The 16455-nt window shown below is 40.0% G+C and overlaps 1 protein-coding gene across 2 annotated transcripts in view; it reads right to left on the bottom strand.

Moving 5' to 3' along the window:
- The window catches only part of SCAPER (S-phase cyclin A associated protein in the ER), a 140858-nt gene that overhangs the window by 120352 nt on the left and 4051 nt on the right, over positions 1 to 16455 (bottom strand). For both annotated transcript variants that reach the window (XM_036389682.2, XM_036389684.2), the window contains exons 3-5: positions 16112 to 16229; positions 9596 to 9666; positions 4421 to 4618 (exon numbers count right to left, since the gene is read on the bottom strand). In XM_036389682.2, the coding sequence (XP_036245575.1) occupies positions 4421 to 4618; positions 9596 to 9666; positions 16112 to 16229 (387 nt within the window). The remainder of the gene's footprint in view (positions 1 to 4420; positions 4619 to 9595; positions 9667 to 16111; positions 16230 to 16455) is intronic.

Raw genomic sequence — 16455 nt, 5'->3', positions numbered from 1 at the left:
ACAGATAATTAAAGCCAGCTCTGGGGTTGGTTCAACCAATGTGATTGTCAAAGTGACTCTTACAGCTTTGGGAAAGGATGAAGGAAGCAGCTCCTCTAGACAAGGACTCTCCTTATATCAACTTCAGCATGTGACAAACAATATTTTAAGCAAGCACATGGTCTCCTAGACCCAAGTGTTAAATGCAGCACATCTGGCCTCAGCTGCTCCTCACTGATGCACCTTGAACATGGCAGCCACAATCCCCTGCCTGAAAAGGATGTGCTCCAAGGCACCACCACCATTTCCAAAGGAAATTTTCTCCAGAAGAATTAATGCAGTGGCACATGCAAGGACTCAATCACACCAAACTTAAATACACACACACACATATACACTTAGATGTCTGGTGCAAAGGATGGAGAGGCAGGAAAAGGAATACTCAGGCTAAAAGACATGCTGGCTTTTCTGAACAGATCTGAATAGATCTCCATTTTGAAAGACCTCATCCCTTTTTATCTGTAACACTGAATGCTTGATCATGAACCCATTTTCCTGTCCTCCTCTGTTGACTCATCCATGGAAAATGACAATGAATGAAAAGGTAAATGCCCATAAGGAGGCAGCAGCTCACAGAGATTTTCATTGGGCACAGACTGCCCAGTGAACACAGCCATAAGCTATTTCTTTAGGAAGATATTTAGTCCTGTTAAATATCCCCAAATTCAGAACTAGAAGGTGTATTTTGTGAGTGCTACATGGCTTGGATGCTTTGTGTGGAAAGGTGTAATGAACTCCTTGCCTTGCACCCCTGTGCCACACTCCAGCTGCAGTACTGCCTGTCCCAATGCCAGCAATGGCTCAGCTGCATGAGCAGGGCTCTCAGGCTGCACAGAGAGAGTCAAAGCTGTGGAATTTGCAGACCCAGGCCCAAAAGCAGCCCTCAGAGAGGCTCCTCCCTGCTCCTGGGAGGCCTCAATCAACTCAAGCCCTCTACAGACATCCCCTGACCCAAAGGCCTTAACCAAAATTGATTCAATGGGTTCTTTCACTGAGGAATGTCATGCAATGTGTCTAAACTTTTAATGAAATCTTTAGCCATCTCTTCACCTTGTGCTGTTTGTGAGGAGCAGAACAACAGAACTCCACTGCTGAATTTTCCATTTTGTAAGAGGGAATAAGAATCTCAAGCAAAATTAAACTGCTTTCACGGAAGCAGACTGATTTAAGAAAGTATCTGTAAGCTTCAGAAACAAGAAAAGGCCAAAAGCTTCCAGAAACACACCAGAAACTAATGTTAGGTGAAAAGGTAAGAGATTGTACAAGCTCTAAGTAATGCTAAACAGCAATGTAAAAAGAATATAGAACTAAATTTTTAAATTATAAAATTCAGCTCCTTTGAAAGGAAAAGAATAGTTGTGTAGACATGGATTCTTACACAGCTGAAGCTGTTAATTCATTCTAGGAGGAAGAAACCTCCAAAATTAAGTTAAAGGCAGTTTATACTTGCTGTATCATTAGTTGTTGGATCCAGTTGCTCAAACTCTATCAATAACGGGTTTATCTAAGTGTGCAGTGTTTCTGTTCATATATACATACACACACACATATATATAAATACAAAGTTGCTGAGACACCTGAAAACACCAGAGAAGAACAGCAGCTGAAGACATCTGCTGCATTAACCAAAACTGACTACAGAAACTGCCTTCTACCCAGCTACAGATCTTCTGGTCTTAATACCTTTTATTACACAGCAGGAGATTTAAAGGCATTACCATTTCTGCTCTGCCTACACTTGCCACCCAAACCTAGAAAATAGTCATATAAATACACAAAATATTCATATAAACACACAAAACCCCAGCTAATATAGAGAATATCCACACAATTGCATTTCAAATGTTGAAGGTTACAGCCATATCTACTAGGACATATTTAATCTTTTATCACTATTGCACAAGCTGATTTATGTACAGTGAGATGATGCTTAAACTTGACAACTCTTCCTTTATTTCAGAAATAATTCAACCATGTTGATTACACCTTTCCACACAAAGCATCCAAGCCATATCTATATATCTACATACATGATTTGAGAGTTCTCAGTTCCAAATCAATAGCAGAATACCAACTTCAGCAGAGCCCAAGGCTGAGAAAATACACACAAGCACTGATCCTCTTACACACATTGCCACTGTTTGGATCCTCACCACAACCCTTCTGTCTGCAGTTTCAACCACAAACAGCCACCAGAGCCCTCTCCCACTGGGGACCATCAAACATCTTCAGTGACAACACGATCGATAAAACTGCAACAGCTCCTAGGACAGGGGACAGCAAAAGGCACAAAATACCAAAAAATCCCAACTAATACTTTTCTACCAGGTTGAACAGAAGGTATAAAATGCCAGAAGTTGTCATGTTTCATTTTCACAATGGGTCTTCTTAGAAGACAACTTTTACACAACTACAATGGTTAAATGGAATAGCACCTGCCCACTTGACCGAGACAGAAATTTAAAGGGTCAAAATTAAGGAAGTTTTTGATATTGTGAATTTATCTTAATTGAAAGGATTTTTCAAAATACCACTTAAAAATGAAGGAAAGGTTAGCAGTAGGACCATTTTGGTTTCTTATTTAATATTATTTCCTACCTATGTCCAACAGTCAAAATGGGAGAAACTGGACTGTCTGTCAAAACCATCATAAAATAATGACAAATAATAGAATTTATAGAAGAGAAACATTAGTAAAAATTCTTTGCAAGACTAAGCAGTTTCACACTTCATAACTTAATTAACAGAAATTATAGTAATTTATCAAAAGAATAGTCATAATTTAACAGTAACCTGTAAAAGAAAATCCCAGAGAAAAGACCAGAGCACACATATTCCAGCTGCTTAGGTGAGGCACACTTGTGCTGAGAAAAAAAACTTTTTGAAAGGTAAGAGTAATATGAACATTACATAAGTTTCACAGCATTTGACACTGGACTGCCCTGTTTGCTCATTGTTGGTTTTTTTCACCTCTGTTTTGCAAACAAGGACCCTGATCCACACAGATACATACATCATTGTCAAGAGTCTGCTGAAATGAAGACTTTTCACTCAGGCTACGTTGTGTCCCCATCCTAAAGCAGATCAAGCAGCCCGATTAAAATGTTGAATGATATCTAACCCCCAAAAGATGTGATAATGACACAAAACGCTTCTGTTCTTCCAGTCACAAAAGTTTAAAATGCTAATTTAATTACAGTGCAAGGTTGGCTGACTTTCTTAAACCAAAAAATTCTACAGAAAGTTTCCTGAGCAGGAAGACAGTTCAGTAACAAAATGTTAAATTGTGTTAGACCAGAGATTTGGAAGCCTCTGAGCTACTGTTCAGTTCTCAAAGCTGCTTTCAATGAAATGTATTTGTACACTAATCTCAATAGCAATTTGGCTGTGTCTGATTACAGCAGAGAATGAGATGCATAGGATAAGAAAAAAAGTTTACTTAAATTGATATATGAATTTTTTTACAGTGATTAGATAATCATTTCCAGAATGTGTTGAGTTTCCAGCCATGTTTAATATGAAAACAAAGTCATCTCTTTAACATTTCTTTTATAATGTATTCTGACTTCTCTTAATGCTTGTGATAAATTCCATTGCCAAAGCATGAGTGATTTTTATTAAATGACAAGGGTATTTCTAAAGATCTACTAGAAAATCACAATAAAATGTGTACCAGATGCACAAGCTATTACAAATCCAGGTTATTTGAAACTGGAAGTGTCTTACAGTGACATCCCAACCAGACATTGCTTACAGTCGACCACCAATCACTTTCTTAACAAAGGGAGAATGAGAAGAGTGATAACTATCACTGCAGAAAGGGAGCAGAGTGTAATTAAGCCACTTAACAGCAAGCAAATGAATGTGAAGAAGGCTGAACTACAACAGTGCCACCTACAGTAAAGGACATTACTGGGAGAAAGAAATCAATCAGTGCTTAGTCACAAAAATAACAAAATCAGAACTCAATTAACAAAATCTGATTTCACCAAACAGCTGAGCTCTAATAATATCATGTACAACATGACAAGTTTTATATAATTAAAAAATTAGTCCTTGCTCAAGATGAAAGCATTTTCCTAAATATGAATACATATATCCTCAGCTTTCCTATCTAAAAGCCTATACAAAATCTGATTTCACCAAACAGCTGAGCTCTAATAATATCATGTACAACATGACAAGTTTTATATAATTAAAAAATTAGTCCTTGCTCAAGATGAAAGCATTTTCCTAAATATGAATACATATATCCTCAGCTTTCCTATCTAAAAGCCTATACAAAATGCAAATGAAGCTCTAATTCCTCATTTACCTCTTTTGCAAAATATAAAACAAACCAGACAGAAGGCAGACAGGCAAAGGGCAGCTGGGGCATTACCTTGCACTCCACCACACTCTGGTCTGACTCACAGGTGACGTAGATCTCATCGACCGCCCGCCGCAGGTTGTCGAACAGGAAGGCCCAGTAGCGAGCCCGCAGATCCACCTTCCGAGGCTGCCTGGCTTTCGTTGGGCTTTTGTCAAAGTTCTTGTCTCCAGCTCCTGCTGCTGTTAATTTACAGTCCAAGGAACTGTTCTGAAAGCAAGAAGGTACAAGGGGAAAGGAGAACAACAAACAGAAGTGTGGTAAGGAGTTGGGTCTCTGTGCAACACACCTTTCATCAACCTATTGAAACACCTGGTAAACAAGAACATTTTCACTGAAGATCACCACATCATTGCACTCACTTGAGGTTTTTAACACACACTTTCTTAAATATAGGCAGCACTTATGATCAACTAGATTCTGTTTCTTTGACAGTTATCATATTTGCATTCCACAACAGTATGAGATACTCTGCCTCTCAGCACACTGGAAAGATCCATTTTCTAATTACATATCCTGTATTACTTTTTCTGACAGATGTGTATATCCAGAGGTGAAAATAGCATTTTACTAAAACATAACAGCAATATTCCACCACAGAGAAATTCTATTACCAAGACATTACATATGATGTGATTGTTTTTAAACCCTCATGGTAAAACGTGTTAATGCCACTGAAATGCACCCTAAACCACAGATTTAAATGACCAGTACTGCTTTGCTGCACAGGTGCAGGGGACAGCCAACATGTATGGAAACCCAGGGCACCAGAAATATTTCTGTGTCTGCTCTGGGGTGTCCTGATCCCCAGGGGAGCACTGACTTTGACCCTCATTCATGGAGAAAGTTTCCTAGACTTCAAGATAGACTGGAATCCACAAAAGTGTGGAATAGATTATAGAGAGCAGAGTAGGTATATATCACTTGGTGAGATAATTAGGTTTTTGGATTTTTAAAATGTGAACCAGAGGGTTGTGGATGGAAGCAAGATGGAGGGCACAGGGTGTTGTCCTGGGTTTCTTCTTCTTGCTTCTTCTTCCTTCTTCTTCATGGGTTTGGGTGGCATTTTGTAATTGGACAGAAAAGTCTGCATTGGGGGCTCTTTGGGATCAGTTACTGGGTTAAAAGGGAAAATAATCTAGGTGTCAGCTCTTAATTGGATAGTTTAGTCTTAAAAGCCCTTGTACCAAGAGATTATTGGCCATTTTGTGCCTTCTAATGAAAAGCTGAACTCACAGTAGTGAGACTGTTTTACTGATAAGAAATAAACACTTGAGTCCAAACACAAATCACTGTCTCAAGTGTCTTCAATCCAGACCCAGAAAAAACAATGACTGGTACCCCCCACAAACATGCTAAATGGGATGGGTGTGCAGGACATTCCAAAGAGTTCTGAAACACACCTATTTGGCTAAAAATACCAAATCACTACTTGGTTCTGTGACACTGCCCTTATTAAACCTAAACTTCTCTCCCACAGAAGAAAACAAGCTGTAAAAGGCTGCTACCATAAGCTTGTGCATTCCATATCCAGTGGACCAGCACCCTCAGTGAACAGCAGGTGACACCCAGCTGTGTGCTATGTCCTGATGGAGCTATCAGCTACCTGTTAAGGTAGTCTGGTTTGGGTGGGCTTTTTACATTCATGTATTTAATAGCACCTTTAATGTAGTTTTGATGCACTGCTCCACTGAGGCATGTATCTGCAGCACATCAGTTCCTACTGGAGTACTCTTGCAGGGGTTAATGCAAAGTCCCACTGTAAATGCTCTACTTTGGGGACTGAATAAGAACAGCTGAAACTGACCCCACACAGGACAGTACATAGTAATACAAATTTATAATTAGAATATCCAATCACTAACTAGAAACACTGTAATTTTCAAAACAATTGGCCAGGATTCAAGCCTTTTTGTCCTGTACCACACACCATCAAACAAATTCCACTTTGCACTTAGGGAGGGAGACACAGTGCCTCAGAGTGGTTATGCTCTCATCTGCTTTTGTGGTGAGATGCTAATTTTTCTGTAAGTTGCAGAAGAATGGGCACCTGATTTACTACAATCACACCAACATCTTGGCTACCCTTACATATATCTCCAAGTGCTTCAACTGTACTCCAGATGAACCCCAGTTAATGTATGCATGAGAGTCATGCTCAGAAAGATGCATGGCATAAACAACCAATGAAAAGCAATTTCAGAAGGGTTTCATATTTTTTCTTCCATTACATAAGTCACCTTTTAAAAAACTGCTAGGAAAAATGATGCTCCTAGGCTGAGGCCTTGTGTAAAAACATTTAAAGCAAAGCTTATATTCTGGCTAATTTATAGCTCCTTGAAACTACTGTTTATAATGAAGCAAGCACAACTACAGAATCATAAATAGCTACATTAAAATAACAGTGTTACCTATTGCTGTCTGTATTTATAAAATGGGACCTCAGGAAAGATTAGGTTTACAGTCATTCAGATAATACTGCTGATAAAAAGGATCAGTTGTTTTGGAATGGGAAACATGCATAATTCCCACTCTGAAAGATACATGTCCAAACCTATCTTTAATGTCATGAAATATGTTTTGATATTTAGCAATAAATGTTATCCATCTGCTGTATTTGGCATCCATTTATCTTTTCTCTTATATATCAGCCAAATTTTAATGAGAAAAACACCTTGTGTAGGCTCTGTAAGCCACAGCAGTTCCATCATTATCCTGTAAGCAGACTTTCAGGGTCTCAGTAAAACCCAAGCAACATTTACTGCTACCAGTGTTCCAGCAGAACACCTTTGAAAGGGTAAAACCCTCTAACCTACCTGATTTCTTGTAGACACTATCACACAAGCAGGTTAGCATTAAATCAGAAAAAGTATTTTAACTTGCAGCAACAGTTCAAACCTTCAAGTGCAGAAGATGCAAAGCTGATGTACCTTTGAAGTTAACAGACACAGAAACACCACTTCTTACATCCCAAGTAACCCAGCACGGACAATGAAAGTGATATTAAATTAAATCTCATGGTGTTTTTTAATTTGGTTTTTTTTTTTCTCCTAATAGTTTCAGTAATCTCAGGATTTGTGGAAAGCATGCAATGTATATTTAAACTCCTGGGATGCCAAAATTTATTGAATGTATATTTGCCAGCACCCTACTGAAAGGAAGATGAGGTTGGTAAGATCATATGAAACAGCTCTTGTAAGTTTATTTTCTTGAGATTAGTGGCCCATTTATATGTAAAGGAAAATTAAATGTGAAAGCTCGACAAAACTAAGCCAAAAAAGAAAAAGCCACCAATTACAGCAGAATCCAGTGTCTGAAAAGCAGCAGAAATGAAGGTGCTGAATGCCAAATTGAGATGCCAAGCTGCACAGACACTCAGCAGTGCTCAAACCTCAACTGAGCCACCAGGAATGCACTGTGTCAGTGACAGGAGCTTCAGCACAGCAATCCCACCCTGAGTAGCAACCAAGCAGTCTCCTGAAAACTCAGGGTTCACCTAACCCCCAGGTGAGACAGAACCCAAAGTACACATTGCCCTCCACCTCCCCCTTCTGGGGGCACACCCTGAGAGGGAGCCCCAGGCACACCAGGGATACCCCCTGCCTCACCAAGGGAACACCAGGGACACCAGGGTCACCCCCTGCCTCACCAAGGGAACACCAGGGACACCCCCTGCCTCACCAAGGGAACACCAGTGACACCCCCTGCCACACCAAGGGAACACCAGGGACACCCCCTGCCTCACCAAGGGAACACCAGGGACACCAGTGACACCCCCTGCCACACCAAGGGAACCCCAGGCACACCAGTGACACCCCCTGCCACACCAAGGGAACCCCAGGGACACCCCCTGCCTCACCAAGGGAGCACCAGGGACACCAGTGACACCCCCTGTCACACCTAGGGAACCCCAGGGACACCCCCTGCCTCACCAAGGGAACACCAGGGACACCAGTGACACCCCCTGCCACACCAAGGGAGCCCCAGTGACACCCCCTGCCTCACCAAGGGAACACCAGGGACACCCCCTGCCACACCAAGGGAGCCCCAGTGACACCCCCTGCCTCACCAAGGGAACACCAGGGACACCAGTGACACCCCCTGCCTCACCAAGGGAACACCAGGGACACCCCTGCCTCACCAAGGGAGCACCAGGGACACCAGTGACACCCCCTGCCTCACCAAGGGAACACCAGGGACACCCCTGCCTCACCAAGGGAGCACCAGGGACACCAGTGACACCCCCTGTCACACCAAGGGAGCCCCAGTGACACCCCCTGCCACACCAAGGGAACCCCAGGGACACCCCCTGCCTCACCAAGGGAACCCCAGGGACACCCCCTGCCTCACCTAGGTAAGCAGCACACACCGTGTCTGTAATGCAGAACTGTGTGAGCAGGGAACACAGATGCCAAACTGCACTGGGAAAGCAATGCCTGGGTTTGAAAGATGCAAATACATCTCTATGGAAGCAGAACATTTTTATTTTTTTCAAAAAATAACATCTTCCATATGCTTTATTACCAAATTCTGACAGGCTGCCTCAAAACATTAAATGGCTAAAGCTGTACTAATGGCTAAATCCATAAATCAAAGAAAAACAGTGGTTAAAAATATTAAACATGAGGAAAGATTGAGGTATTACTTTATTAATGTAATAAAGGTTGTCATTCACAGAGGGAAAAAAAAACTGAATAAAAATAGGAGTGGTGTCTTCTTTACAATTCTCAGTCAAATCTGCTTTCCAGTCCTAACTCTTAGAAATTTTACTCACCTGGACTCTTCTCCAAATTAAGATATACTGACTTGAGCCACTGACACATAAGGTCAAGAAATTTCCTTTAACTAGAAACTGGGAAGAAAGGCAGCCCCTGTATAAGCAGTGTATTACAGCAAGACTATCCTATATCATTTTATTGAACAGCACTTTCCTTCAAATAACTTCAATGCCAATAAGTCATGTGTGCAGAGGCAGGGAAGTGCCAAAAGGAAAGGCTGAGCAAGATAACCTAAATTCTGGCAATTTTAACTTCTCAATACTTGACTTTGAAATTCATATGCTTTGAAAAGACAATGTATGCACAGTTTTAGAAAAGCATTAATCAGCCACCAATATACCAGTGATCTAACAGAAAAAACCAGTGTTATGTCATCTATTTTATGTCACAGTAAGAAATGAGCAGATACCTGTTTTGCAGTCTTGTGTGTTCCTTGAGTCACCCTTTTTGTTTTTCCACCAGATTGCCATTTCGATTTTCCTGTGGGAGAAGCAACTGTTTTAATCAACAATAATGATTTTAATTAAATAGAGCACTCTAAAATGCACATATCTCATCTTGCAGTGTACTGAGAGGGGCACAATTTCTGAGTTAAGAGGTTTGGCAAATTTTATATTCAAAATATATATTCCACTGTTTAGAATGTGGATAATGCCAGAAAACACTAGAGAATGAAAAAAATACAAGAAAGGCAAAACACACAGACTTTATTAAACAAAGGTAAGCTTTGAGTTCTCAGTGCCTCTAAAAATCATAAAATTACAATCTACATGTCAAACATGATACTAGTTTTCTATATAAATTTTAAGAAGTCTGCTTTTGATTGATTGCTCCACCAGCTATTACAGAATTCAAACAAGAAATACATTAATTAGGAAAACTAAATGTAATGATTTAGTTCTTCTGAAGCTGTTCTGACAAGAAAGATGGGAAAAAACAGAACTTAGGTCAGGATTTAGTTCATCAACATTTAGATAGCCAAAGGAAGAGAGAAAAACATTCACAGAACACAAGCCCTTCTCCTTTAGACATGAAATCCCTTCTCAAACATACCTGTCTTCCTCCACTGTTTATACAAAGTAACTTGAGCAACTGTGCTTCCAAAATCAGTTTAAATTCCCAGTCAGAGGGGGTGATTCCAGGTTCTCAGTGCTGCACTGGTGGCACTTAACTGATTCAGAGTTATCTTTGCATAGAAAAATCTGTGTTAGCCTAGACCAACCTGATCTGTGTGCACTTAATCTTTGAGATTTGCTATAGGGTAATGTAAAAAGAATTATTCCTCCAAGTATCTAAACTTGCTCAACACAAAACTCATAGGATCCAGTTACCAAAAATGTAAGCAAGTTAAGACAAAACAGTAACTATGGCCAGAGTTTTCTCTAGCAAAGATTACATCCAAAGAGAAGTTTCAAGATTATTTAGCTGGATGAAGCCAAGCAAAGCAATGCATTAGTTGAATATAGTCCTTCCTAGACCATGGAGATATTCTTAAATTTCAGAATTGTCCAGTTGAGTTTTTAACAGATGAGGCCAAATTCCCCAATGCAGCCCAGCTGTTTTACATTGCTCTGGTTATGTAAAGTAGCTGCAAACCTGTCTTAATCAAGCAGTGGTACAGATGGTTTGCACAGCTGGTTTGGATCATTGGCTATTCCAGGCAACAAGGCTTTTCATTTAAAACAAATTAAAAATGATTTGCTTGGTAATTCATTTTTAAAATGCTACATTAGCCAAAAAACAGGTATAAACTAATATATTGAACTCAACTTAGCAGCATTGAGGAAAAAAAAAAATCATTCAGGTACTACCTGTATAAAACCTTCCTAGTCACTAAAAAGCTTGAACTGGGGAATATTCCATGGTAGACTTCTGATAACAGAAATATTTCAATCACCCAAATCTCTCTTCTGATGTGATTTACATTCTGCAAAGACAAGGTTTTGAAGGCAATGGCATACAGGACTTGCACAGTGAAAAGGTTTGCCACAAGTAAGGGTTTACTGAAATAAAAAGGGGCAGAGAACACATCAAGTTGCAGACTTTTTAGATTCTATAAAATCCAGAATAACAATCCATCATCTAAGATCTGTGAGATGTCTGAACAAGTCCCTTCTAAAGACAAAAGCAAGCTTCCAGGCACTTCCTATATGGGGCAGACATTTAGATGCACAATAGCAGGTTTTGCAAACTCAATATAGTGTGGGACAAGGACTAACTTTTTCTTAAGGTGTGTAGGCCAGAAAACTTTGCATTTCAGCAGCAGCCACATTTTCAAGCTTTCTTGTTCATTTTCTTGTTCATTACTTTACAATAATGGCTCTGGTAATGAGAAGATTATTTCTCCTTTTGTCTCTCTATACTCCCAAGCAGTGGCAGCACTGCCCAATGGCTGTTTGTATGTGCAGTGTAACTGGTAACTGGTGTGTAACTGGTGTGTAGCTACACCATGCTGGCTTTGCTAAGAGAGGCACAGACTTCACTGACACCTGAAGGGCACCCCCTGCTAGCAGCTGACTGAATTGTAAGGAGAGAACAATTGTGCCCCAAAATCATCTCCTTTAGCTATTAAGTTGCCCATGTGAAATATATAAAGTATCAAAGTTCTGCAGCATTGGAGGAGCTACAGCCATATTTTACACTAGAAGTCCATTTCCTCCCTGTCTGGTGTTTAAATATGAAGCACACAGGGCTTATGATTTGTGAATCTTCCTGTCCAAAAAGCAGAGGTGCCAATACCTGCCAAAAACCCCCGCTGATAACCTATTTTCAAAAGCTATCTTTTACCTAACAACCTCAACAACCATCCTGCTCACCTCTCTCTTTTGGATACTTTTACTGGTATGGGAAATGTGGGAACTGCCTTCACATTTAGGAGTTAATTGCTGCCTTTATTTCTGTCCTGGCTATGGCAGAAATCAACTGCATATGTTGGTTCAATGTCTTTGACACTGTTCATCATCACACCCTCAGCAGAAATGGTAATTTTATACTGAGGAACCATACTGAAGTTTTTAATTGTATTTTGAACCACATCTTTTAAAAGTTTGTGCAGCAGCAGTAGATGCTATTTTTCTAACTGTACTGTGCTAAGGACCTTGTTGTTGTTCTATTTCTGGAGTCTTATACTGTTGTTATCAGATTCCTAAAGTCCCATACCTCTTTGGCATGTTCTTACAGCTGCAGATCGTCACAGCACAGACTCTTTCTTCTGCATGTTGTCCTTTCTCAACTCAGGGCTCTTTCAAGGCTCTCCCTGACTGGCTACCCCACCCCCTTTTATCCCAGTTATCTTCATTGGTCACAGCTGCAGCTCAATTAAGGACAACCGGGACTTTCTGGGGCAAAGCCTCTAGACAGATATTCAAGTACAATAGGTGCATTTTGCTAGGACTCAAAGGCCACCTCTACTATAGTTCTTCCTTTTTTTACTTGTTAACAGTTGTACAGATATTCAAGTACAATACACATATTTTTCTATGACTCAAAGGCTATGTACAACACACATAGCTCTTTGCTCAAAGGCCATACTCTTTCACAGCTCCTTGACTCAAAGGCTATGTTACACATATTTTTCTATGACTCAAAGGCTATGTACAACACACATATTTCTCCATGACTCAAAGGCCACCTCTACTATAGGACCTGGAGAAATGACTGCCTTCAAGGATGGATATAACCAAAATTCTTCGTGTTTTCCCACCTCTAAATTAAATTACAGCAATATATTTTGCACAAAATTTATTTTATGCATTACCGTCAGGGTCTCACCCAGAATACAGTGGCCCTGTATTCACCTACCTGCACTAGACTGATTGCCCATTTGTTCCAGTGAAATTCAAGGTTTGGGACTGATGAGCCTTAAAGAGTCCCCTTCCCTCCACACCACATTCTGCCAGGGCCCCTCAGACCCTGCTGCAAGGGCTCACCCCAATGTGTGCACTCAGGACTCTCACAGTGCCTCACGTGGCCAAAGAGAGACAAAGTTCATCACTTTGATCACAACCCACAAAACTTCTTTTCTGCAGCAGTTGCTTGCTAAAACAGTGGAATATGCTGCAAGCTCCCCAGAGTGTGCCAGGTACCTTTCAACCACTAAAATATGTCTCCTTACCCTGAAATGCTTAATCTGCAAATGAATTCTGTATGGCAAGAGCCCAAGGGATTTTAAACAAATAGGGAATAGGAAGAGAACAGTCACAAATACCAGATTTTCCAATTTTTCTACACATCTCAAAGTTCCAGAGATATCTTCCCATCTATTAACATTTACATGTCAAGCCTCTGCAATTTTTTAACTGTTGCTAATATAATACCTAAGATTTTGTAATAAAATTTGTGTGTAGTTGCTTATCTGCATTCAGTGCCTCAAACTTAATTCTAAGCATGTGAAATAATCACAAAAGAAAAAATTCTGAAACCCTCCATTGGAATTATCACAGCCTTCCAAGGTGGGCAAAAGCAATGTGACTGCAATTGGTGACTGCTGGCTGCAGGTTTGGAATACAAATTCCATTCTGGAAACAGAATACCAGAAGAGTGAATATTTCTGTTTCAAGACTCCTCCAAGACACCAAGCTGAAAATAGGGTTGATTAGTTTATCCAACAGAATCTGCTGTGTACTACTGAATTCTGTGAAGGAGTATTTGAATGTCAATGGTTGGGAAGTGTTACAGTCACTCTCCTAGAGCATCCCCACCGTGCCTGGGACTTGGTCATGGCATTGATCTGTATTCATAATTAGAATTTCAGATCTGACATAACTGGGGTGCACACTGCTCCAAAACACACAACAGACCTATCACCTGCCATTCCAGAAATCTCTTTCCTTTTTAAGGAAATACTGCTTACTGGCTGGAACTATGTATGGAATCAGAAGGTTTTGATTTCTCTTTTATCTATGTATGCTATATAAAATACACAAGTCTTTCAGAGCAAGAGGAAAAAAATGGGAAGAAGAACACAAGCACACAATTTTTAAAGGAAATAGAAAAAGGATACAAATGGAAAAGGTGAATTCAGCATTTTAATTAATCAATCCTCTATAAAACCCTCTATAACCCTAGTAATAAAAAGTGCTTATACCTTCACTGTGTCTGGAAAAAAAATCTCATTATGAATAACAGTTTATAATTTAAAATGTTAAATCACACACTGGTGCTGCCAAATCAATACCTCTGAACATTATGAGCAGAAGAAACTGCCCAAACACAAAATTCTGCTTTGTACAGGAGAGTGGCAGGATTGGCTCAGGCACCCTGAACCTTTGGCCTGATTTACACAACCCTTGAACAAGTTAGAAGTGTCCTAATCCATAATATTGCTGTGTCATCCCTCAGGGACACAGCACCTATGGAAGGATCAGTAAAAAATGAACCAGAGCTCACCATAAACACCCCCACACCAGGCAAGGGTCAAGAGATAAAGGATCTGCCTCTGCCAGGCTTTCACTAACCACAAGTTCCTTTTCACAGGGAAACTTTCCATCAGGGAATAATCATCAGATCCTTTGCATTGTGCAAAAAGGTCAGCTTATAATTTAAGAAATATTAAAAAGAAAGCCCCACTGACAAAGTTTTAAAACTACAATGGGGCTAATATGACCAAAAGAAGGGAATGAATACAGCTACTTGGACTTTAATTACTGTACATAACTACTATTTAATGAAAGCTAAAAATTTACTTTTACATTCATTTATCATGGTTTAGCAGAATTTGTTAGAGCAAACATTAATCTACAACTCACAGACATTTTTAAGGAAAAAGCATTCAAGTTTCTAAAATAATATTACAAGCAAGGTAGTATTCAAAAATAACAGACTCTTTACACAGAAAGTGAATCAACTCACAACTTGCTCAAAAATACTACTGGAAATACACTGCATGTTCCCTTACCTCACACACATTACTATCACCACCTTCCCCAGAAGTGTCATTTGGAAACTGGAAATACTTTGGGCCCCAGTTCTACTCTGCTTAAAGACAGTTTGAACTTTGCATCAGACATAAGGTGAATTATCTTGCACCTTAAGACATAACATTTGTTAGAAATATCTTTTCCAGTGGCAGAATCACAGAGCAGCTGAGGTTGGAAGGAGCCTCTAGAGATGGTTTAACTCAACCTCCAGGCTGCCCAGAGCTATGTCCAGGGAGGTTTTGAGCATCTCCAAGGAAGATGATGCCCACAGTTTTTCAAGGCAACTGGTTCCCATGTTCAACCATCTTCACAGCATAAAAAAATTTACTTTTAGACACTTAAAAGCTGCAGCACCTGGACAGGGACATGCAGCTACAAAAATATTTGAGATTAAGTTCTCAAAACCAGCATTCAGACATCTGGAACAGTTTGAGTAGGATAAAAATAAAAGTCAATTCCTGGCTCCTTAAGTCATCATACCACAAGAGAGTATTACAACAGTAATAAAACTGTTCTGAGGACTTGCATTAGGGAAAGCTGTCCCCACATATCCCCTTCTTTAGAGAGAAGTCTTCATTGGCATTTACCAAAGCTGAAATGATCCCAAAAGAAACATCCAAATTTCTTTGTTTTAGAACACAGAGAGCAATTTGTTAGATTGTTCTAAGTCATCCCTACAATTCTGAATTCCCCAGTTACAAGAGAGCACTTTAGGACAACATCATTGTGTTACACAACTATCTTGACAATATCAGCAGAAGAAAACAGTCTTAGATGTCACTTGCAGATAAATTAAAACAGTTTTTAATCTGCCACTGGAGGTTTTACAAAGTGATCTGCCAACTACAAGGCACATTTTGTAAAAAAACCTCTAAATTACACTATGTATGCTAAGCAGAACATCTTTAAATAGAGAAATTTTACATAAGGAAAATATTTCCAGATGAGGAACTCCAGATGACAGAGGGATGGAAGTGCAAAGACTGGGAAGACTATTAAACACATACCATCATCTTCCTTGTTTTCCAGTGGGACACTCCAGGCAATCAGGTTCCTTGCTGTCCGTCCCTCTTCTGCCACTATTTTCCTCACTTTGTCATGGCTGTTGGAGCGTTGGAAAGAAGCCTGAAAACAAGAAATACATCCATGGGCACAAAAGAAAGAGAAATCTTTGGTTTGACATGTTGATTTCATCCAGTATGTGGCTACACCATCCAATGTGGGGTGCACAGCTGCTGAATTTTCCTCAAATATCTGAAACAGGTGGATGCATTCATTTTCATTGCCATTCTTCTGCACAGAAGCAGATTTACTCAGCAGCATAGCATGGGAGTAACTACCCAGCCCTCAG

This window comes from Molothrus ater, chromosome 13 (genome assembly GCF_012460135.2).
Source record: "Molothrus ater isolate BHLD 08-10-18 breed brown headed cowbird chromosome 13, BPBGC_Mater_1.1, whole genome shotgun sequence".
Classification (NCBI taxonomy): Eukaryota; Metazoa; Chordata; class Aves; order Passeriformes; family Icteridae; genus Molothrus; species Molothrus ater.
This window is presented reverse-complemented; position numbering and strand designations above follow the sequence as displayed.